The following is a 15422-nucleotide window of genomic DNA, read 5'->3' on the forward strand; positions in this document are numbered from 1 at the left end:
CCCTGGACAGCTCCCTGTGTGAGGCTTTTGCTGTGTGGTATTGGAATCCGCCTGCTTGCAACTTCCGCCATCCATCTCCGTCCTGCCTCCGAGCCCATAGAATGAACCTGTTCCCTTTGTAATGGCTGCTTGCAACACTGCAGTAAAAAGACATGGTGATGTATTCTTGGTCTGGTGGCTGCTTTTATGAAAGGAACTCGAAACGGCCACCCATTCCTGCTGTCAGAGACACGCTTTAACTCTCCTCTGCTTGGAGCTTTAATTTTCTTAAGAACGTTCCCTGCTCTGTAAGCTTTGCAGTGGCTGTTGGCCAAAAGCAGCCAATGTGGATATGCACCAGAAGAGAGAGCTCAGGCACTGGCCCCAAGGCCCCTCAGGCAGCCAGGGCCAGGGGCAGGGGCAGGGCCAGGGCAGGAGCAGGCCAGGGTGTCCATGGAGAATCTGGTCTCCTTTTTCTCTGGGAGAACCAAGAGGCTGAGAGGGTGAGGGAGGCTGAGGGGGGGTTGGGGCTGGGGCCAGCATCTACTCTGCGTTTTTCTTCCCTCCTTTTTTATTCTGTCATGGATTGGAAAGACAAGGCCCTTCATCTCTCGGCTAGGGAACCCTGACAAAAGTGGCCCTGGGAACAGCAGTTCTCGGCCATGCCGTTCGTGAAAATCACCTGGGGAGCGTTTACAAGATTCCGGTGCCTGGGCCTACTCCAGTCTGAAAGGCCCTGAGATTGGTGGGTTTATCTGTTTGGTTTGCCTAAGCTTTTAAAGATCCCCAGGCGATTCTAATCCACGGTCTAATTGGCAGGAAATTACTGCTCCAGAACTGGCTAGGCCCTACATGAAAGGAGTGGCATGAAGCAAATTCCATTCTTCCGGAATCTTCTGCTTTTGTCTGGTATGAGCCAGTTCAAATTTTCTGCTCTTACCCATTTTCTCCACTGGCAGACATTTGTTTTTGATGGAGAGAATCTTATTTATTATTATTATTAATCACTAGTCATGGCTAGTTCTTTTTTTTTTCCCAGTTAATTTATGTTGCTTATAAAATGCCATATCAGCCGCTTCTAGGGTTTGATACCCTTTCTGAGAGCTGAGGAAATACACTCGGGAGTGGGCTACACTGAGTTCTGGTTGGTGGAATTTGCAAGCAGCCCGTTTGATCCAAATATCAGCCAGTGAGCAGAGTCTCAAAACCACAGGTGGCTGGGACTACTTTTACACGTGGCTTGTATTTAGTTCCATAATGTCTAGTTTGATGCATTCTGCTGGTGGAACACCCCCAAATCAAACCCTCAATCCCAGGTGGAAGGACCAGCACACTTATATTGTACAATCGACACAGATTGATTGTCCTTGAGTGAATAGAGTGGGAACAGATTCTCGTGCAACAGATGAGTGTTTTGGGTTCCCGGGGGGCCAGAGTGTGCTCACTGGGGTCCAGCGAGGCCCTCACCCACTGAAACCCCCAGCATCACCTCCCTTATACGAGGTCATGGGTTGCCCGAGCAAAGGACAGCATTGTTTTCTTTGATCTCATCTGGTGACAAGGGGAAGCCCCACCCTCTTCTTGGTAAGGTCTCTCCTATAACCTCTTTTCTCTCTGGAGGCTGACATGGTCTGTCAAACTCACTGAAAATAAAAAACTCACCTGACAGGTGACTCTCCCTGACGCTTCAAGAGGAGACAACAAAAGGGGCAAGCCATGGCTCTTTGTGTATCCCTTTAGCCTTTGGCATCCTTGATCCCTTTGGCCAATGGAAACTGCCTCTGCAGCCTCATGTCATGGCCCAGACTCCCCCACCCTCTCTGCAGTCCAGCACCTCCCTCACCCAAAGCCTCTCCTGCTTTCTAAGCCCAGTTTCTGCCTCCGCTCTCAGCGCTCTCTCTAGACCCTCTCCAGCAGGCCCGTGGCTGTGGAGCAGCCAGGCCTTGTCAGAGGGGGTGGAAGTTGGGGAATGAGACAGAGGGGATCCAGGGTATCTCTGGGGTTGGCAGTGGGTGTTCTGGGTGTTAGAGGGAACTTCCTTCAGGCTCCAGAATCTGGACAGCAAATCCCGATTCCATAATTCCCTACTCCTTTTCTCCTCCTTGAAATCTTACTAGTAGGGATTTATTTTAAGAACTGTAAAGAATACAGTGAACAAGTTGGAGGAGAGAGGGAAGAGAAGAGCCCTTGAATGTGAGAAGTGGAGGCAGTGGGAGCATGCCTCGGTGTGTAAACATCACCTTTTCTGGGTCATTGCAGAGAGCAGCCCTGAGGGCTGGGGTAGGGAGACCAGGATGTGGCCCCTCTCCTGGCAGCCTGAGCTCATTCTCATGATGCTAACAGACTGGACTCTGGCTCCTGCCACTGAAGAGCATGAGCATGGGGATGCCCCAGCTGACCCAGGACTAGGCCCAGGTGTCCCTGACCCTGCACCTGTGTTTGAGGTCTGGGCCCACGTTCACTCAGTGTGTGAAGTCAGACACAGGCCCCAGCTGGGAGGCAGGAGCAGGAGGGGAAAATCGTGGTGGGGAGTCTGGGTGCCAGCCCCAGCTCTGCCGTGGACAATCTGTGTGATCTTGGGGAGCTCCTCTTCCCTTCTCCGTGACTGTTTCTTCCCTTGTAGAATGAAAAGATGGAATTACGGATCCCAGGGATTCTCAGCCTCACTCCCATTAGAATCACCCAGGAGCTTTTAAAAACTTCCCCACCCCCAGAGATTCTTGTCTGGGGTGGACCCAGGCATCAGTATTCTTTAGAAGCTCTTTTAGTGATTCTAACGTGCAGCCAGGGTTGAGAAACAATGGGCAAGATCATCTTTAAGACCTTTCCATCACTAATGTTTTATGACTCCATCATCATAGTGCCTGACGGGAGGCACGACTCTGAATTTCTGTCCACCACATCTTCTGTGGCCCTAGATGAGGAGTGTGGGGCACCCAGACTCACAGAAGGCGGTACAGTCTCTTGGTTAAGTGTGTGGGCTCTGGAAAGCAAGGGTCAGAGTCCGTGGTCAGCTGTCTGGGTTTCCTTTATATTACTGGGATAATAACAGTACCTTCCTCTTTGGGTTGTTGTGTTAAGTTAATTCATGCTTGGAAAGTGCTTAAAATGATGCCTGGCACACATGAGTGCTCAATGAACTTAGTATTATTGGGGAGGAGAACTGGATGGAAAGGGGTACCCAGAGAGGAGTGTTCAGGTGTGTTCTTGGGTTGCAGGTGAGGCTGGGAGGCCAGTGGGCTTGAGTCTCAGGACCTCTGTCTGGCAGGGCATGCCTGGGGGCGCGGGACCCATACTGCGGCTGGGACGGGAAGCAGCAACGTTGCAGCACGCTCGAGGACAGCTCCAACATGAGCCTCTGGACCCAGAACATCACAGCGTGTCCTGTGAGAACCCGTTCATGCCCCCCACCCAGGACCTCTCCCCCCAGTGCAGGCTGTGACTCCCCATCAGTTTCCCCATATCCCCTGGGACCTTGTGTCTTCCCTACCCCTGCTTTGTGTGACAGGTCCTGCCCCGTGTGTGTCTGCAGGTGCGGAACGTGACTCGGGATGGGGGCTTCGGCCAGTGGTCACCATGGCAACCATGTGAGCACTTAGATGGGGACAACTCTGGCTCTTGCCTGTGTCGGGCCCGAGCCTGCGACTCCCCCCAACCCCGCTGTGGGGGCCGCAACTGCCTGGGGCCTGCCATCCACATCGCCAACTGCTCCAGGTAAGTGAGGATACAGGGCTTGCTGGGTGGCCTGGAGTAGGAAGAATAGAGGAAATGGGGCATCCCCAGCCACATGTTTGCACTAAGGGACAGAAACCACTGAAGGGCTGTGCAGAGGACTGGCTAGGCGGCTACCATCTGAGGCAGGAAACATGAGCCCTGGGGGAGTTTCCACTCTAGTGGGAGAGAAGTTTCTGTCTTGTGACGGCTCTTGGTACAAAGAGGAGGTCTGGACAGGCCTGAGAGTCACCTGTAGACAACCATTGCCTCAACGAGCCTTGTGGTCGCAAACATGAGGGACAGCATGGATGGTGGTAAGGCAGGCAGACCTGGTACCAATCCTGGATTGCTACTGTCTAGGTGTGTGACTTTGGCCAAGCCACCTAACCACTCTGAACTCGAAGTAAGGGTTACAGTACCCATCCCAAGGGTTGTTGGGAGGGTTAAATCAGATACTACATATAAAGCGCTTGCACACTGCTTAGTACCTGGGGACTCCATAAAGTGGTTATAACAACTAACCCATAATTCTAGACACTCTTAAAGTAACTTAATTCTATATGCATTTAATAATTTAACTGTCACAAAAACCTCATGGGGTAGGAATACAATCACATCCTTACTTAGATAAGAGTACGATGAGGCACAGAAGGTTTTGGAAACATGCCCAGGTTTATAGAGCCAGTTAAGTGGTAGAGCCAGAATCTGGAAATGGGAGTCAAAGTAGACAAGAGTGAGTGGTGTCTGAGGTTCAAGCAAAGCACGTGCAGGGATAGAAGAGGGAGAAAGAGCACGGGTTTGAGTTCAAGGTTCAAACAAAAGTTGCAGGGTGGAAAGGCCACTGGGGCCTTCTAGAGAATGTGTCCTTTTGCTCCTGGAAGTAGAGGCCGTGTCCTCTCTCTGTGCCCTTGCCCTGAGCACGGCCTGTTGTATGGAGGAAGGCTCTCGAAAAATAAACAAACCAATGAATGAGTCTGCCTAAGATGGCTTCACTGATATTTTGTGTGTCACGGCCTGAACTTCCTTACGACATAAAATCCATCTGCGCCGATGGAGATTAGATCTGAGAAGCTAGGACTCAGAGGGTCATCTGTCTCTGTCCCCTCCGACCCCCCAGGAATGGGGCGTGGACCCCGTGGTCGTCGTGGGCCCTGTGCAGCACGTCCTGCGGCATTGGATTCCAGGTCCGCCAGCGAAGTTGCAGCAACCCTGCTCCCCGCCACGGTGGCCGCATCTGCGTGGGCAAGAGCCGGGAGGAGCGGTGAGCCCCCGTGTGGCTGGAGGTTTCTGAGACGAGCTAGCCCTGAGGTCGCAGACTTTCCCGGCCCCCTAGAAAGTGGCCTGGATTCTCCGGGTGATCCAGTGGACTCTCGTTCTTCAGTCTTGGACTCCCAGTGACCTCTTGTTAGGGAAGGGGTGCCTGCTCCCTAGGGTGATGACTCCCCCACCTCCCTCCAGGTTCTGCAACGAAAACACGCCTTGCCCGGTGCCCATCTTCTGGGCCTCCTGGGGCTCCTGGAGCAAGTGCAGCAGCAACTGCGGGGGTGGCGTGCAGTCGCGGCGGCGGTCCTGCGAGAACGGTGACTCCTGCCCGGGCTGCGGCGTGGTGAGCGCCGGGTGGCGAGAGGGCGCGGGCGGGGCGCGGGCGCGAGCATCTCCGGCCAAGGGGAGGGCCGGCCCGGGGTCCGCGAGGCTGCGAAACAGCCCCCGCTCCCATCCCGAAGGAGTTCAAGACGTGCAACCCTGAGGGCTGCCCCGAAGTGCGGCGCAACACGCCCTGGACGCCGTGGCTGCCGGTGAACGTGACCCAGGGCGGCGCGCGACAGGAGCAGCGCTTCCGCTTCACGTGCCGCGCGCCCCTGCCCGACCCCCACGGTCTGCAGTTCGGCAGGAGGAGGACAGAGACCAGGACCTGCCCCGCCGACGGCTCGGGAGCCTGCGACACCGACGGTACAGCCCTGCATCCTCCCCCCACCCCCCCTCCCAGGCCCAGAACGATGGGGCGGGGGTAGGGGAGCCCGGGCGCGGGGGCTCCCGGTGGCCCCGACGCGCGGTTTGGAAGAAGGTGGGCGTGGGGGACCGCTGGGCGGCTCCGTCGCTGAGCCCGGTCACCCCACCCACCCGCCCACCTGCAGCCCTGGTGGAGGATCTCCTGCGCAGCGGGGGCACCTCCCCGCACACGGTGAGCGGGGGCTGGGCCGCCTGGGGCCCGTGGTCGTCCTGCTCCCGGGACTGCGAGCTGGGCTTCCGCGTCCGCAAGAGAACCTGCACGAACCCGGAGCCCCGAAATGGGGGCCTGCCCTGCGTGGGCGATGCCGCAGAGTACCAGGACTGCAACCCCCAGGCTTGTCCAGGTGACCTTGTGCTAAGGAGTTTTGGCCTAGGGAAACCCCCGCCCAGGGAACCCCGTCTAAGTGACCCCACCAGGCCACCTCTCCTGTCCCGTGACCTCTTCTCTCTGTCAGCTCCGTACAAGGGGCGCCAGAGCAATTTTTTGCCCTGAACATGGACAGAGCAGCTACTCCTGTGGACCTGGGCCTTTTCTCACCTTCCTTGTCACTTTTTTCTCTCCTTTATTGGGTTAGCCAGATAAGGAGCTTGAGTTGAGGTGTAGTTGGTTTTGGATGTCTCCTCGCAGCCTGCATTTCCCCTGCCACCCCTGAGGGGATGGGGGCACTCCCCAACAGTGGGCTGTGGGGGTGGGGCCCGGGGCAGAGGGGCCTAGCCTGGGGTGGGGAAGAAGACGTCTTGGGCCCTGCGTGCACCTGTGGCCCACTTTACACACCCCGTCGCCTTGCAGTGCGGGGCGCCTGGTCCTGCTGGACCTCATGGTCCCCATGCTCAGCCTCCTGCGGTGGTGGCCACTATCAACGCACACGTTCCTGCACCAACCCCACACCCTCCCCAGGCGAGGACATCTGTCTCGGGCTGCACACGGAGGAGGCACTGTGTGCCACACAGGCCTGCCCAGGTACTGAGTACATCTGCCCAGGGCTGGGGAGCACTGGTGAGCCTTCCAGTCCCCACCAGGGGGTCCTGGGGCACTTAACCTCATCCCAACCCACAACCCACAGAAGGCTGGTCGCTATGGTCTGAGTGGAGCACGTGCACTGAGGACGGAGCCCAAAGCCGCAGCCGGCGCTGTGAGGAGCTGGTCCTAGGGCCCAGCACCTGTGCTGGAAACAGCAGCCAGAGCCGCCCCTGCCCCTACAGCGAGATTCCCGGTAGGTCCTTGAGTTGACACCTTCACACCAGCCCTTCCCACCCTGAGCTCGCTCCCCTTCTGAAGTGTGTGTCCTGGGCTGCAGCATGAAACACGAGGGTGGGAGGCACATGCCCTTTGCCTCTGCTGAGCCTCATCCAGTAAATGGGCCAACCCTTCTTAGAAGTGGGGTCGAGACAGAGGGGAATGACAGCTCCGTGCTGACCCAGAGGTCCTCCCACAGACACATCCAGCCCTAAGGGACACCTGTCCTCCCCTCCCTGCCCTAACCCCCATCTCTGCTTGTTTCCCTGCAGTGATCCTGCCTGCCTCCAGTGTGGAGGAGACCACCGGCTGTGGAGGTAAAAGAAACGTGCCCCATGACACGACCCTTCTGTCCCCTCCTCCAGGAGGAGACCCACCTTCTCTGAAATCTAGAGTTGCTCCCCCTCCCACTTCAGACAGACAGACCTTGGGGAGGACCCCCACTGCTTTGAGGCTGGGTGTAGGGGGTTCTGGGCAGTTCCATCCATGCCGCCTAACTAGGAGCGGTCATCAAGTCTATATTCAGGAAGAGTCACTCGTCCCCACACTCTTTGGTTGCCTCCTCTGACCCAAGCCACAGGGTGTCCTGTAAGAGAGGCCCCTGGTGAGCGGCTGCCCAGCCTCCCTGTTTCCTTTATGTCTCAGAGCCTCCTGTTGGGAGGCAGTGGGGGGGGGGGGGGTCTGTCCTCTTCACAGTGGCCCTTTCTTTACCACTTGGCTCTCCCTCTCCAGGGTTCAATGTCATCCACCTGGTGGCCACAGGTGTCTCCTGCTTCCTGGGCTCTGGGCTTCTGACCTTGGCAGTGTACCTGTCCTGCCAGCACTGCCAGCGCCAGACCCAGGAGTCCACACTGGTCCATCCCGCCACCCCCAACCACCTGCACTACAAGGGTGGGGGCACCCCCAAGAACGAGAAGTACACACCCATGGAGTTCAAGGTGGGAGCCCTCCTGTAGAAGCACAGGGCAGGGGGAAGAGTGCAATGGTTCTGGCCTGAGCTGGGCGTGACTGGGCTGGCCACTCCGGAGGGGGCAGTGGTGTTGTGAATAGAATGCTGTTTGCATCAGCAGTCAGAATGGTCTTTCATTGCTGTCTCCTCATCTCCTTGCCCTGGCCTGCCCTCTTTCCCCATCTCTCCCTTCACCCGCTCCTCTCTGGTTCCTTCCTTCTCCCACAGACTCTGAACAAGAATAACCTGATCCCCGACGACAGAGCCAACTTCTACCCATTGCAGCAGACCAATGTGTACACGACCACCTACTACCCCAGCCCGCTGAACAAGCACAGCTTCCGGCCCGAGGCCTCACCTGGACAACGGTGCTTCCCCAACAGCTGATACCACTGTCTGGGGACTTGGGCTCCTTGCCTTCTAAGGCACAGAGCAGGTGGAGATGGGACAATGGAGCCAGTTTGGTTTTCTCCTTCTGCACTAGGCCAAGAACTTGCTGCCTTGCTTGGTGGGGGCCCATCTGGCTTCAGAGAGCTCTGGCTGGCGGTGACCATGTGGGAGAGGACTGGCTTCAGGCTGGCACATGGCTGCAGTTCCAGCTCAACCCAGGTCTCTCATGGCCTCCTGGTGACCCACCGTCGTGCTGATCTCCCCTGCCATGTCTGCGCTGCGGACCTATGGGGCACGTGAGGAATTGGAGAGTGGAGATGGCAGGGGCAGGCTCATAGGTTTGGGTTGGAAATGATGGCCGGTGTGGCCATCACGGGCCAACTCTGCCCCTCTCTGGCTGGCCCCAGGAAGGGCCTGGGATCCATCCTGATTATCTCTGAAAGAAACTAATCAGATGGCCCCGGTAGCTCTGGATTCTCTGCCCAGGGATGGGCCATCGTGGTGCTGCCCCAGTGTGACATGGGGATCAAGGCTGGCCCAGGCTGTCCACCTTTGCTTAGCAGTCTGTACTTTGCCCATGGACATCCCTCTGGTCAGAGGCAGTGAGGACTTGGGACTGGACACTGATCTTTGCTGAGAAGCCCTTTAATCTGGGCTGGCACAGGCCTCAGCCTTGCCCTCAGAATGCACGAAAGATGGCCCAGGAGAAAGGGAGGCAGGCGTCCAGCCTCCGTGCCACTATGGAGACTGTCTTCCAGTTGCTGCTCAACAGAGCTGTTGGCTGAGACCTGCTTGGGAGTCTTTGCTGGCCCCTCATCTGTTCAGGAACACACACACACACAGTCACAACCTGCTACAGCAACAAAAAGGATGTTGGGCTGTGGCATTATTATTAAAGACGATATCCAGTCTCCAAATGTAATTTTGTCTGCGTGCGTATGTGTGTGGGCTCCTCTTGGCATGGTCTTGTCAATCAGAGCAATGCACTCGGTTGGCAGATGGTCTTCTCAGGATGGAGGAAATTACCCAAGTGGAGTTTGACTTTAATAGTGGATATTTTTCCATTTGTGAGTATATTTGCACACACATCTTGCCCTAAACTTTTGGAAAAGAGATCAGGGATAAATAAATTCATAAGTAGGAACACAAGGTACGCCAAGGGTAACACGACACGGGAGATTTCTGCCTGTTCCCTGGGCAGTTCTTCCAGGCAACAGTTCCAGAGCAGAAATGTGTGTGTCCAGCAAAGGGGGCATTCATGAGGGTTATTTTAAGAGGTATTTAAAATACAGAGTTTAATAAAAGCAAAACTGACTGAGAAATGAGTAAACCTGTGAGGTGGGGGAAGCCCACTGTAATTTTTGCTGGAATAATTAAAAAGAACCTTAAAACCTCAGCCTGCCAAATCAATGCTGCCATTTTGGATGAGATTGATGGACATGTTCAATTTAGCAAGTGACTTCCTGACTTTTAGCTGGATCAATTCTCACAGGATTCCCAACAAAACCTACTTGTAGGTCAGGCTATAAAGCTCAAGAATCCTAGTGATAGAGGAGGCAGAGGGTCTTGGGGAGTGGAGGAGGAGGAAAAGAGGCTTCCTGGGCCTCATGTCTTGGAATCCTTCCTGCTGACTGGGACAACTGGAGGAGCAGTGTCCTCAGGCCAAGGTGGAGCCCAGTCCTAGAGAGCTCAGGGGACGTATGAGCATTTCTGCAGTTTTGGGATTCCTCACTGGGTTCCTGTTAGCCCCGTGAGTGCAGAGCTTGTTGGGGGTCTGTGGGGTGTGTTAGATCTTGGGGTCTCAGATTCCCTTGGACCTGGTAGAACCAGCGAAGTTCAAGAGTGTTCGAGGGCCCAAAGTGTCTGCTTCACAAGGGCCACTCATGTATGTCTGAGTGGAGGGTGTCAGGTCTATAGGAGGCAGTCATGGATCAGTCGCAGGTCATGCCCACCCGCTGTTGACTAGCATGGCATCGGTGGGAATGGAAAGGTATGGCAAAACACACATCGCACACACTGAATTCTCTTTCTATAAAAACTTGTATTTTTGGAGGCACGACCATTCAGAATGCGTGAAGAAATCCACACTGCATGCAGATTAGCTTGCATGGTTGACAAAGGCTACTTCCTAGCCAGCCCTGGCTGAGACATGAGGAAGCCAGGAATGTGCTCCCTGACAATGAGGGTGTGATGCTCTCTGGCAGGTGCTTGAGGCCATATGGATGGCTGTATCCACATGGTGTCAGGAAGCTGAGGTATGAAAGACAAGGGGGCTTCTTAGGCTCAGCTGGCTCAGCAAGAGAGGGAGGAAGATGCAGGATTGGGTGCTCCAGGCCTTCTTGGGCCCTCTTGTCTTTAAATAAGTCTGTGTGTGTGTGCGTGCATTTTCTTATTATTAACGTAATACATGTTCAGTGCAGAAAATTTAGAGGATATAGGGAACCAAAAATAGAATCACAATTATATTAAAAAATAAGGCAGAGACTCAGGGATTTTAAATGGCGACGTGAAGACTTTTCTAACCCCTTCTTTCAACATCACTCCAAAAGCAGAGAGAACAAAAAAACAAAAGCTCTGTCACTATTTTCAATAAAACTAGGATGTCTGTGTAATCCCAAGTCATAATACATGAAGACAGAAAGCAGAGTAACAGCATCATCTGGTAAAGTGGATGTGGGTCATACCTCAGCACCCAAGCAATTGCAGAAAGAATCCGAAATTCAAGGAACCAGGTATCAGGGAAGGTGGCGTTAAGGTGGGAGCCTGAAAAGGGGGGTTGGTTGAAAATCTGTGTGTCAGCTTCAGCTAGACCCTCAAGTTGTCTTCACTGTCAACTCTTATGGCTAGGTCACCACTCCTCTGTCTCTACAGGGGGCAATAAGTGTGGTCCCTGACACACTGAACCAGAGGCCTTGGACATGGGGACACCAGGCACAGGGCTGGGTGTGTGGTGAGGGGATGTTTGGACAACTAGGGGTTAAGAAACAGACTGCATGATTGTCCATGGGATTCGGCAGTTGCTTTTTCTAGCTAACTCCAAGACTGGCAGCCGGCTTTCTCCCCCTCCTCTTCTCCTGGGCAGGAGATTAGATGATTCTTTGAAGAAACAAATGAAACCTACAGATTCTGAAAGAATACGCCAGCTAGTCATCTGTGAAACAGCCCTACAGAGAAGTACACTCATTAACGAGCTGTGCCCAAGTACACAGAGCCCGCAGTCAGATTTCAGTGCTTCACTCTTCAATGGGATGGGCACAGACATCAGAAAAGGCGCCAACATGAAGGAAAGGCCAAGTACACAGATAAAGAGGAACTCAATGAGAACAGACGATTGAGAGATAAGAACATTTCAAAGACACCACAATTCTTCAGAAATAAGTGAAGATATTGCATTCATGAAGTAAGAACAGGGTGCAATAAAAAGGACAAGTTAAAGCTCTTAGAAATCAAAAACTATGACAGCAGGAAAAAAAATAGCACAAGTGTTTAAAGATAAAGGAAGTTTCCCAGAAAGTTGAACAAAAAGACAAAGAGATGGAAAATAGGAGAGAAAAGATAAGAAAATTAGGGAATCAATCCAGGAGGTCTAACAGCCCATTAAAAAACTAGAAGGGGGAAATTATCAAAGAAAGAATACCAATTTTGCCAGAAGCAAAGGACCAGGTCTTCAGATCAAAGGGCCTTCCCACCGCCTAGCACCATGATGAAAAAGATTTACCCTGAGGCACATAAAGGTGGCATTTCAAAACATCGGCCTTGAAGGGAAGAATACACTCCCACCAGCAGTGAATTCTCATTTTATTACTACTCACCCTAACAGCTGACACCATCCCCTCCAAGCACTGTACTAAGTGTCATACACTGATACCCTATTCCGTTCCCACAACAGTCCTAAGAGGAAGGTACAATTATCATGTCCAATTTACAGATGAGGAAACTCTGGTTTCTTTTTTTTTTTTTTAATTTTTATTGTTTTCGGATGTACATCAGATTTCAAATTCTGGATACATTACATCATGTTCACCACCTGAACACTAATTATAGTGCATCCCCTCACATGTGACCCTAATCACCCCTTTTGCCCTCCCCCCTTCCCCAATGGTAACCACCAGTCCAATCTCCAATGCTATGTGTTTTTTTCTTTTTTAGTCGTTTTTATCTTCTACTTATGAGTGAGATCATATGGTATTTGACTTTCTCCCTCTGACTTATTTCACTCAGCATAATACCCTCAAGGTCCATCCATGTTGTCACAAATGGCTGGATTTCGTCATTTCTTATGGCTGCGTAGTAGTCCATCGTGTATAAATACCACATCTTCTTTTTCCATTCGTCCCTTGATGGGCACCTAGGTTGCTTCCAAGTCTTGGCTATTGTGTATAATGCTGCAATGAACATAGGGGTGCAAGTATCTTTATGCCTTTGTGTTTTCAAGTTCTTTGGATAAATACCCAGCAGTGGAATAGCTGGATCATATGGTAGATCTATCCTTAATTGTCTGAGGCTACTCCAAAGTGCTTTCCATAGTGGCTGCACCAGTTTGCACTGCCACCAGCAGTGAACAAGGGTTCCCTTCTCTTCACACCCTCTCCAACATTTGTTGTTTCCTGTCTTGTTAATTATAGCCATTCTGACCAGAGTGAGGTGATAGCTCATTGTAGTTTTGATTTGCATTTCCCTGATAGCTAATGATGTCGAGCATCTTTTCATATGCCTGTTGGCCATCTGTATTTCTTTGGAGAAATCTCTGTTCAGATCTTTTGCCCATTTTCTAATTGGATTGTTGGTTTTTTTGTTGTTGAGCTGTATGAGTTCTTTGTATATTTTGGATATTAACCCCTTATCTGATATGTGGTTTGCAAATATCTTCTCCCAATTGTTAGGTTGTCTTTTCGTTTTGTTGATGGTTTCCTTTGCTGTGCAGAAACTTTTTAGTTTGATGGAGTCCCATTTGTTCATTTTTTCTTTTGTTTCCCTTGTCCAGTCAGACATGGGACTTGAAAATATGCTGCTCAGACCAATGTCATAGAGCGTACTGCCTATGTTTTCTTCTAGAAGTCTCATGGTTTAGGGTCTTACATTCAAGTCTTTAATCCATTTTGAGTTGATTTTTGTGCATGGTGTAAGGGAATGGTCTACTTTCATTCTTTTGCATGTGGCTGTCCAGTTTTCCCAACACCATTTATTGAAGAGACTCTCCTTTCTCCATCATATGCTCTTGGCTCCCTTGTCGAATATTAGCTGTCCATAAACATGTGGGTTTACTTCTGGGCTCTCAATTTTGTTCCATTGATCTGTGTGTCTGTTTTTGTGCCAGTACCATGCTGTTTTGGTTACTATGGCTTTGTAGTATAATTTGAAATCGGGGAGTGTGATACCTCCAGCTCTGTTCTTTTTTCTCAGGAATCCTTTGGCTATTTGGCGTCTTTTGTTGTTCCATATCAATTTTAGGATTCTTTGTTCTATTTCTGTAAAAAATGTTGTTGGAACTTTGATAGGGATTGCGTTGAATCTATAGATTGCTTTAGGAAGTATGGACATTTTAACAATGTTAATTCTTCCAATCCAAGAGCACAGAATATCTTTCCATTTCTTTGTGTCTTCTTCGATTTCTTTCAACAATGTTTTATAGTTTTCGGTGTACAGATCTTTCACCTCTTTCGTTAAGTTTATTCCTAGATATTTTATTCTTTTTGTTGCAATTGTAAATGGGATTGTAGTCTTAATTTCTCTTTCTGCTACTTCGTTGTTAGTGTATAGAAACTCAACGGATTTTTGTACATTGATGTTGTATCCTGCAACTTGACTGGATTCCTTTATTATTTCTAAAAGTTTTTAGTGGACTCTTTAGGGTTTTCTAGATATAAAATCATGCCATCTGCAAAAAGTGACGAAACTCTGGTTTCGTACGTTTAAATAACTTGCCCAAAGTCACACAGCTAGTCAGTGAGGGAGCCAGAATTTCAACCCAGGCAGTCCATGTGCTTGTTATCAATTTGATAGTTTAACAAAAAAAACCCCAATTGTTTATATTTTCATTTTTAAATATTTAATGAGTGACTATTTCCCCCAATCTATGTGTTGGCCATTTGCATGTCTTCTTTCTAAGGGAGATGCTCTGTACCCTTTCTCTCAGGTGGTCATCTTTTCCCTATTACTTTATAGGAGCTCTTGTGTACAAAAGATATTAATCATTGGTCAAAAAGATTTAAATATTTCTCTAATTGATCCTATGCTAATTTTGAAACACAGATTTTGAATATTTTACAGAATCAGAACTACTGATTTTTAAAAATGAAAGTTGTGTTGATCTTGCATGAATGACCCTGAAATCATGAGTCTTCTCGCTGTCACCACCGTGAAGCTCAGGGATGGAGTCTGAAGGGGACACATTTCTCTCTTGTATTCCCCTAAACAAGTAAAGACGTGGTCTAGGCTGGGGAGGTACCCACCGGGTATTTGACTTAGAGGAGCTCATGTCCTCATGCTCCCCAGAGGATGCAGGATGCCTGAGAGTGAGAAAAACAGCAGAGTGTGGGTTGAGAGGTTCATGTCTCTGGGAGAACAAGGTATAGCCTGGCCCCTTATGTCAGCGCAAATGAAGTTTAGATGAGAAACTAAAACGGGCTTCTCTCTCGGGTGGTGGAGACTGGCTATAGCAGTGGACAGTTTCAGACCCAGAGTGCAGGGCACCCTGATCACGGTGAGTCTCCGAGCAGGTCAAACATAATCCTCAAGCATCCAGGGTTTGGACCCCACTGATGATGCAAGGAGATCATCTCCCCACATGGTCAAGGAGGTGCTGTTGACAAGAGGTGGTACACCTGGGCAAGCATCAGCTCTTCTCTGACTAGATGCTGGCTTCCAAGTCCTGCTTCCAAAGTCACACAGCATAATACAAGCCTCTGTATTCAAAATTAAAATGTAGTCTGACTCGGTGCATGTCGTCTGGGAACAGAAGATATTGACCCAAACTTGCTTTGACAGCTGGCAACAGACAGGCACCTATTCCCATAGTACCCATTCTGAGTTTTCTTTGCTTGGGAGAACGGGTGTTGGACAGAACATCAGGGGCTCAGAGTCTTAACTTTACCACTCACCAGCTGTGTGACCTCAGCACATCTCTTCCCCTCTCTGGGTTTC

The 15422-nt window shown here is 51.1% G+C and overlaps 1 protein-coding gene across 5 annotated transcripts in view; it reads left to right on the plus strand.

Annotated features, from left to right (window-relative positions):
* The window catches only part of SEMA5B (semaphorin 5B), a 116569-nt gene extending 106894 nt beyond the window's left edge, over positions 1-9675 (plus strand). For 3 of the 5 annotated variants that reach the window (XM_070582615.1, XM_070582614.1, XM_070582613.1), the window contains exons 12-23: positions 3248-3365; positions 3512-3693; positions 4811-4954; positions 5152-5299; positions 5418-5643; positions 5829-6047; positions 6494-6664; positions 6768-6917; positions 7213-7257; positions 7673-7878; positions 8118-8257; positions 8374-9675. In XM_070582615.1, the coding sequence (XP_070438716.1) occupies positions 3248-3365; positions 3512-3693; positions 4811-4954; positions 5152-5299; positions 5418-5643; positions 5829-6047; positions 6494-6664; positions 6768-6917; positions 7213-7257; positions 7673-7878; positions 8118-8257; positions 8374-8536 (1912 nt within the window). In that variant the 3' untranslated portion in view covers positions 8537-9675. Of the gene's footprint in view, positions 1-3247; positions 3366-3511; positions 3694-4810; positions 4955-5151; positions 5300-5417; positions 5644-5828; positions 6048-6493; positions 6665-6767; positions 6918-7212; positions 7258-7672; positions 7879-8117 lie in introns of all 5 variants that reach the window. The other 2 variants (XM_070582617.1, XM_070582616.1) reach the window with 1 other exon arrangement.
* Positions 9676-15422: the final 5747 nt, after the last annotated feature.

Source organism: Equus przewalskii, chromosome 18, assembly GCF_037783145.1.
Source record: "Equus przewalskii isolate Varuska chromosome 18, EquPr2, whole genome shotgun sequence".
Taxonomy (NCBI): Eukaryota; Metazoa; Chordata; class Mammalia; order Perissodactyla; family Equidae; genus Equus; species Equus przewalskii.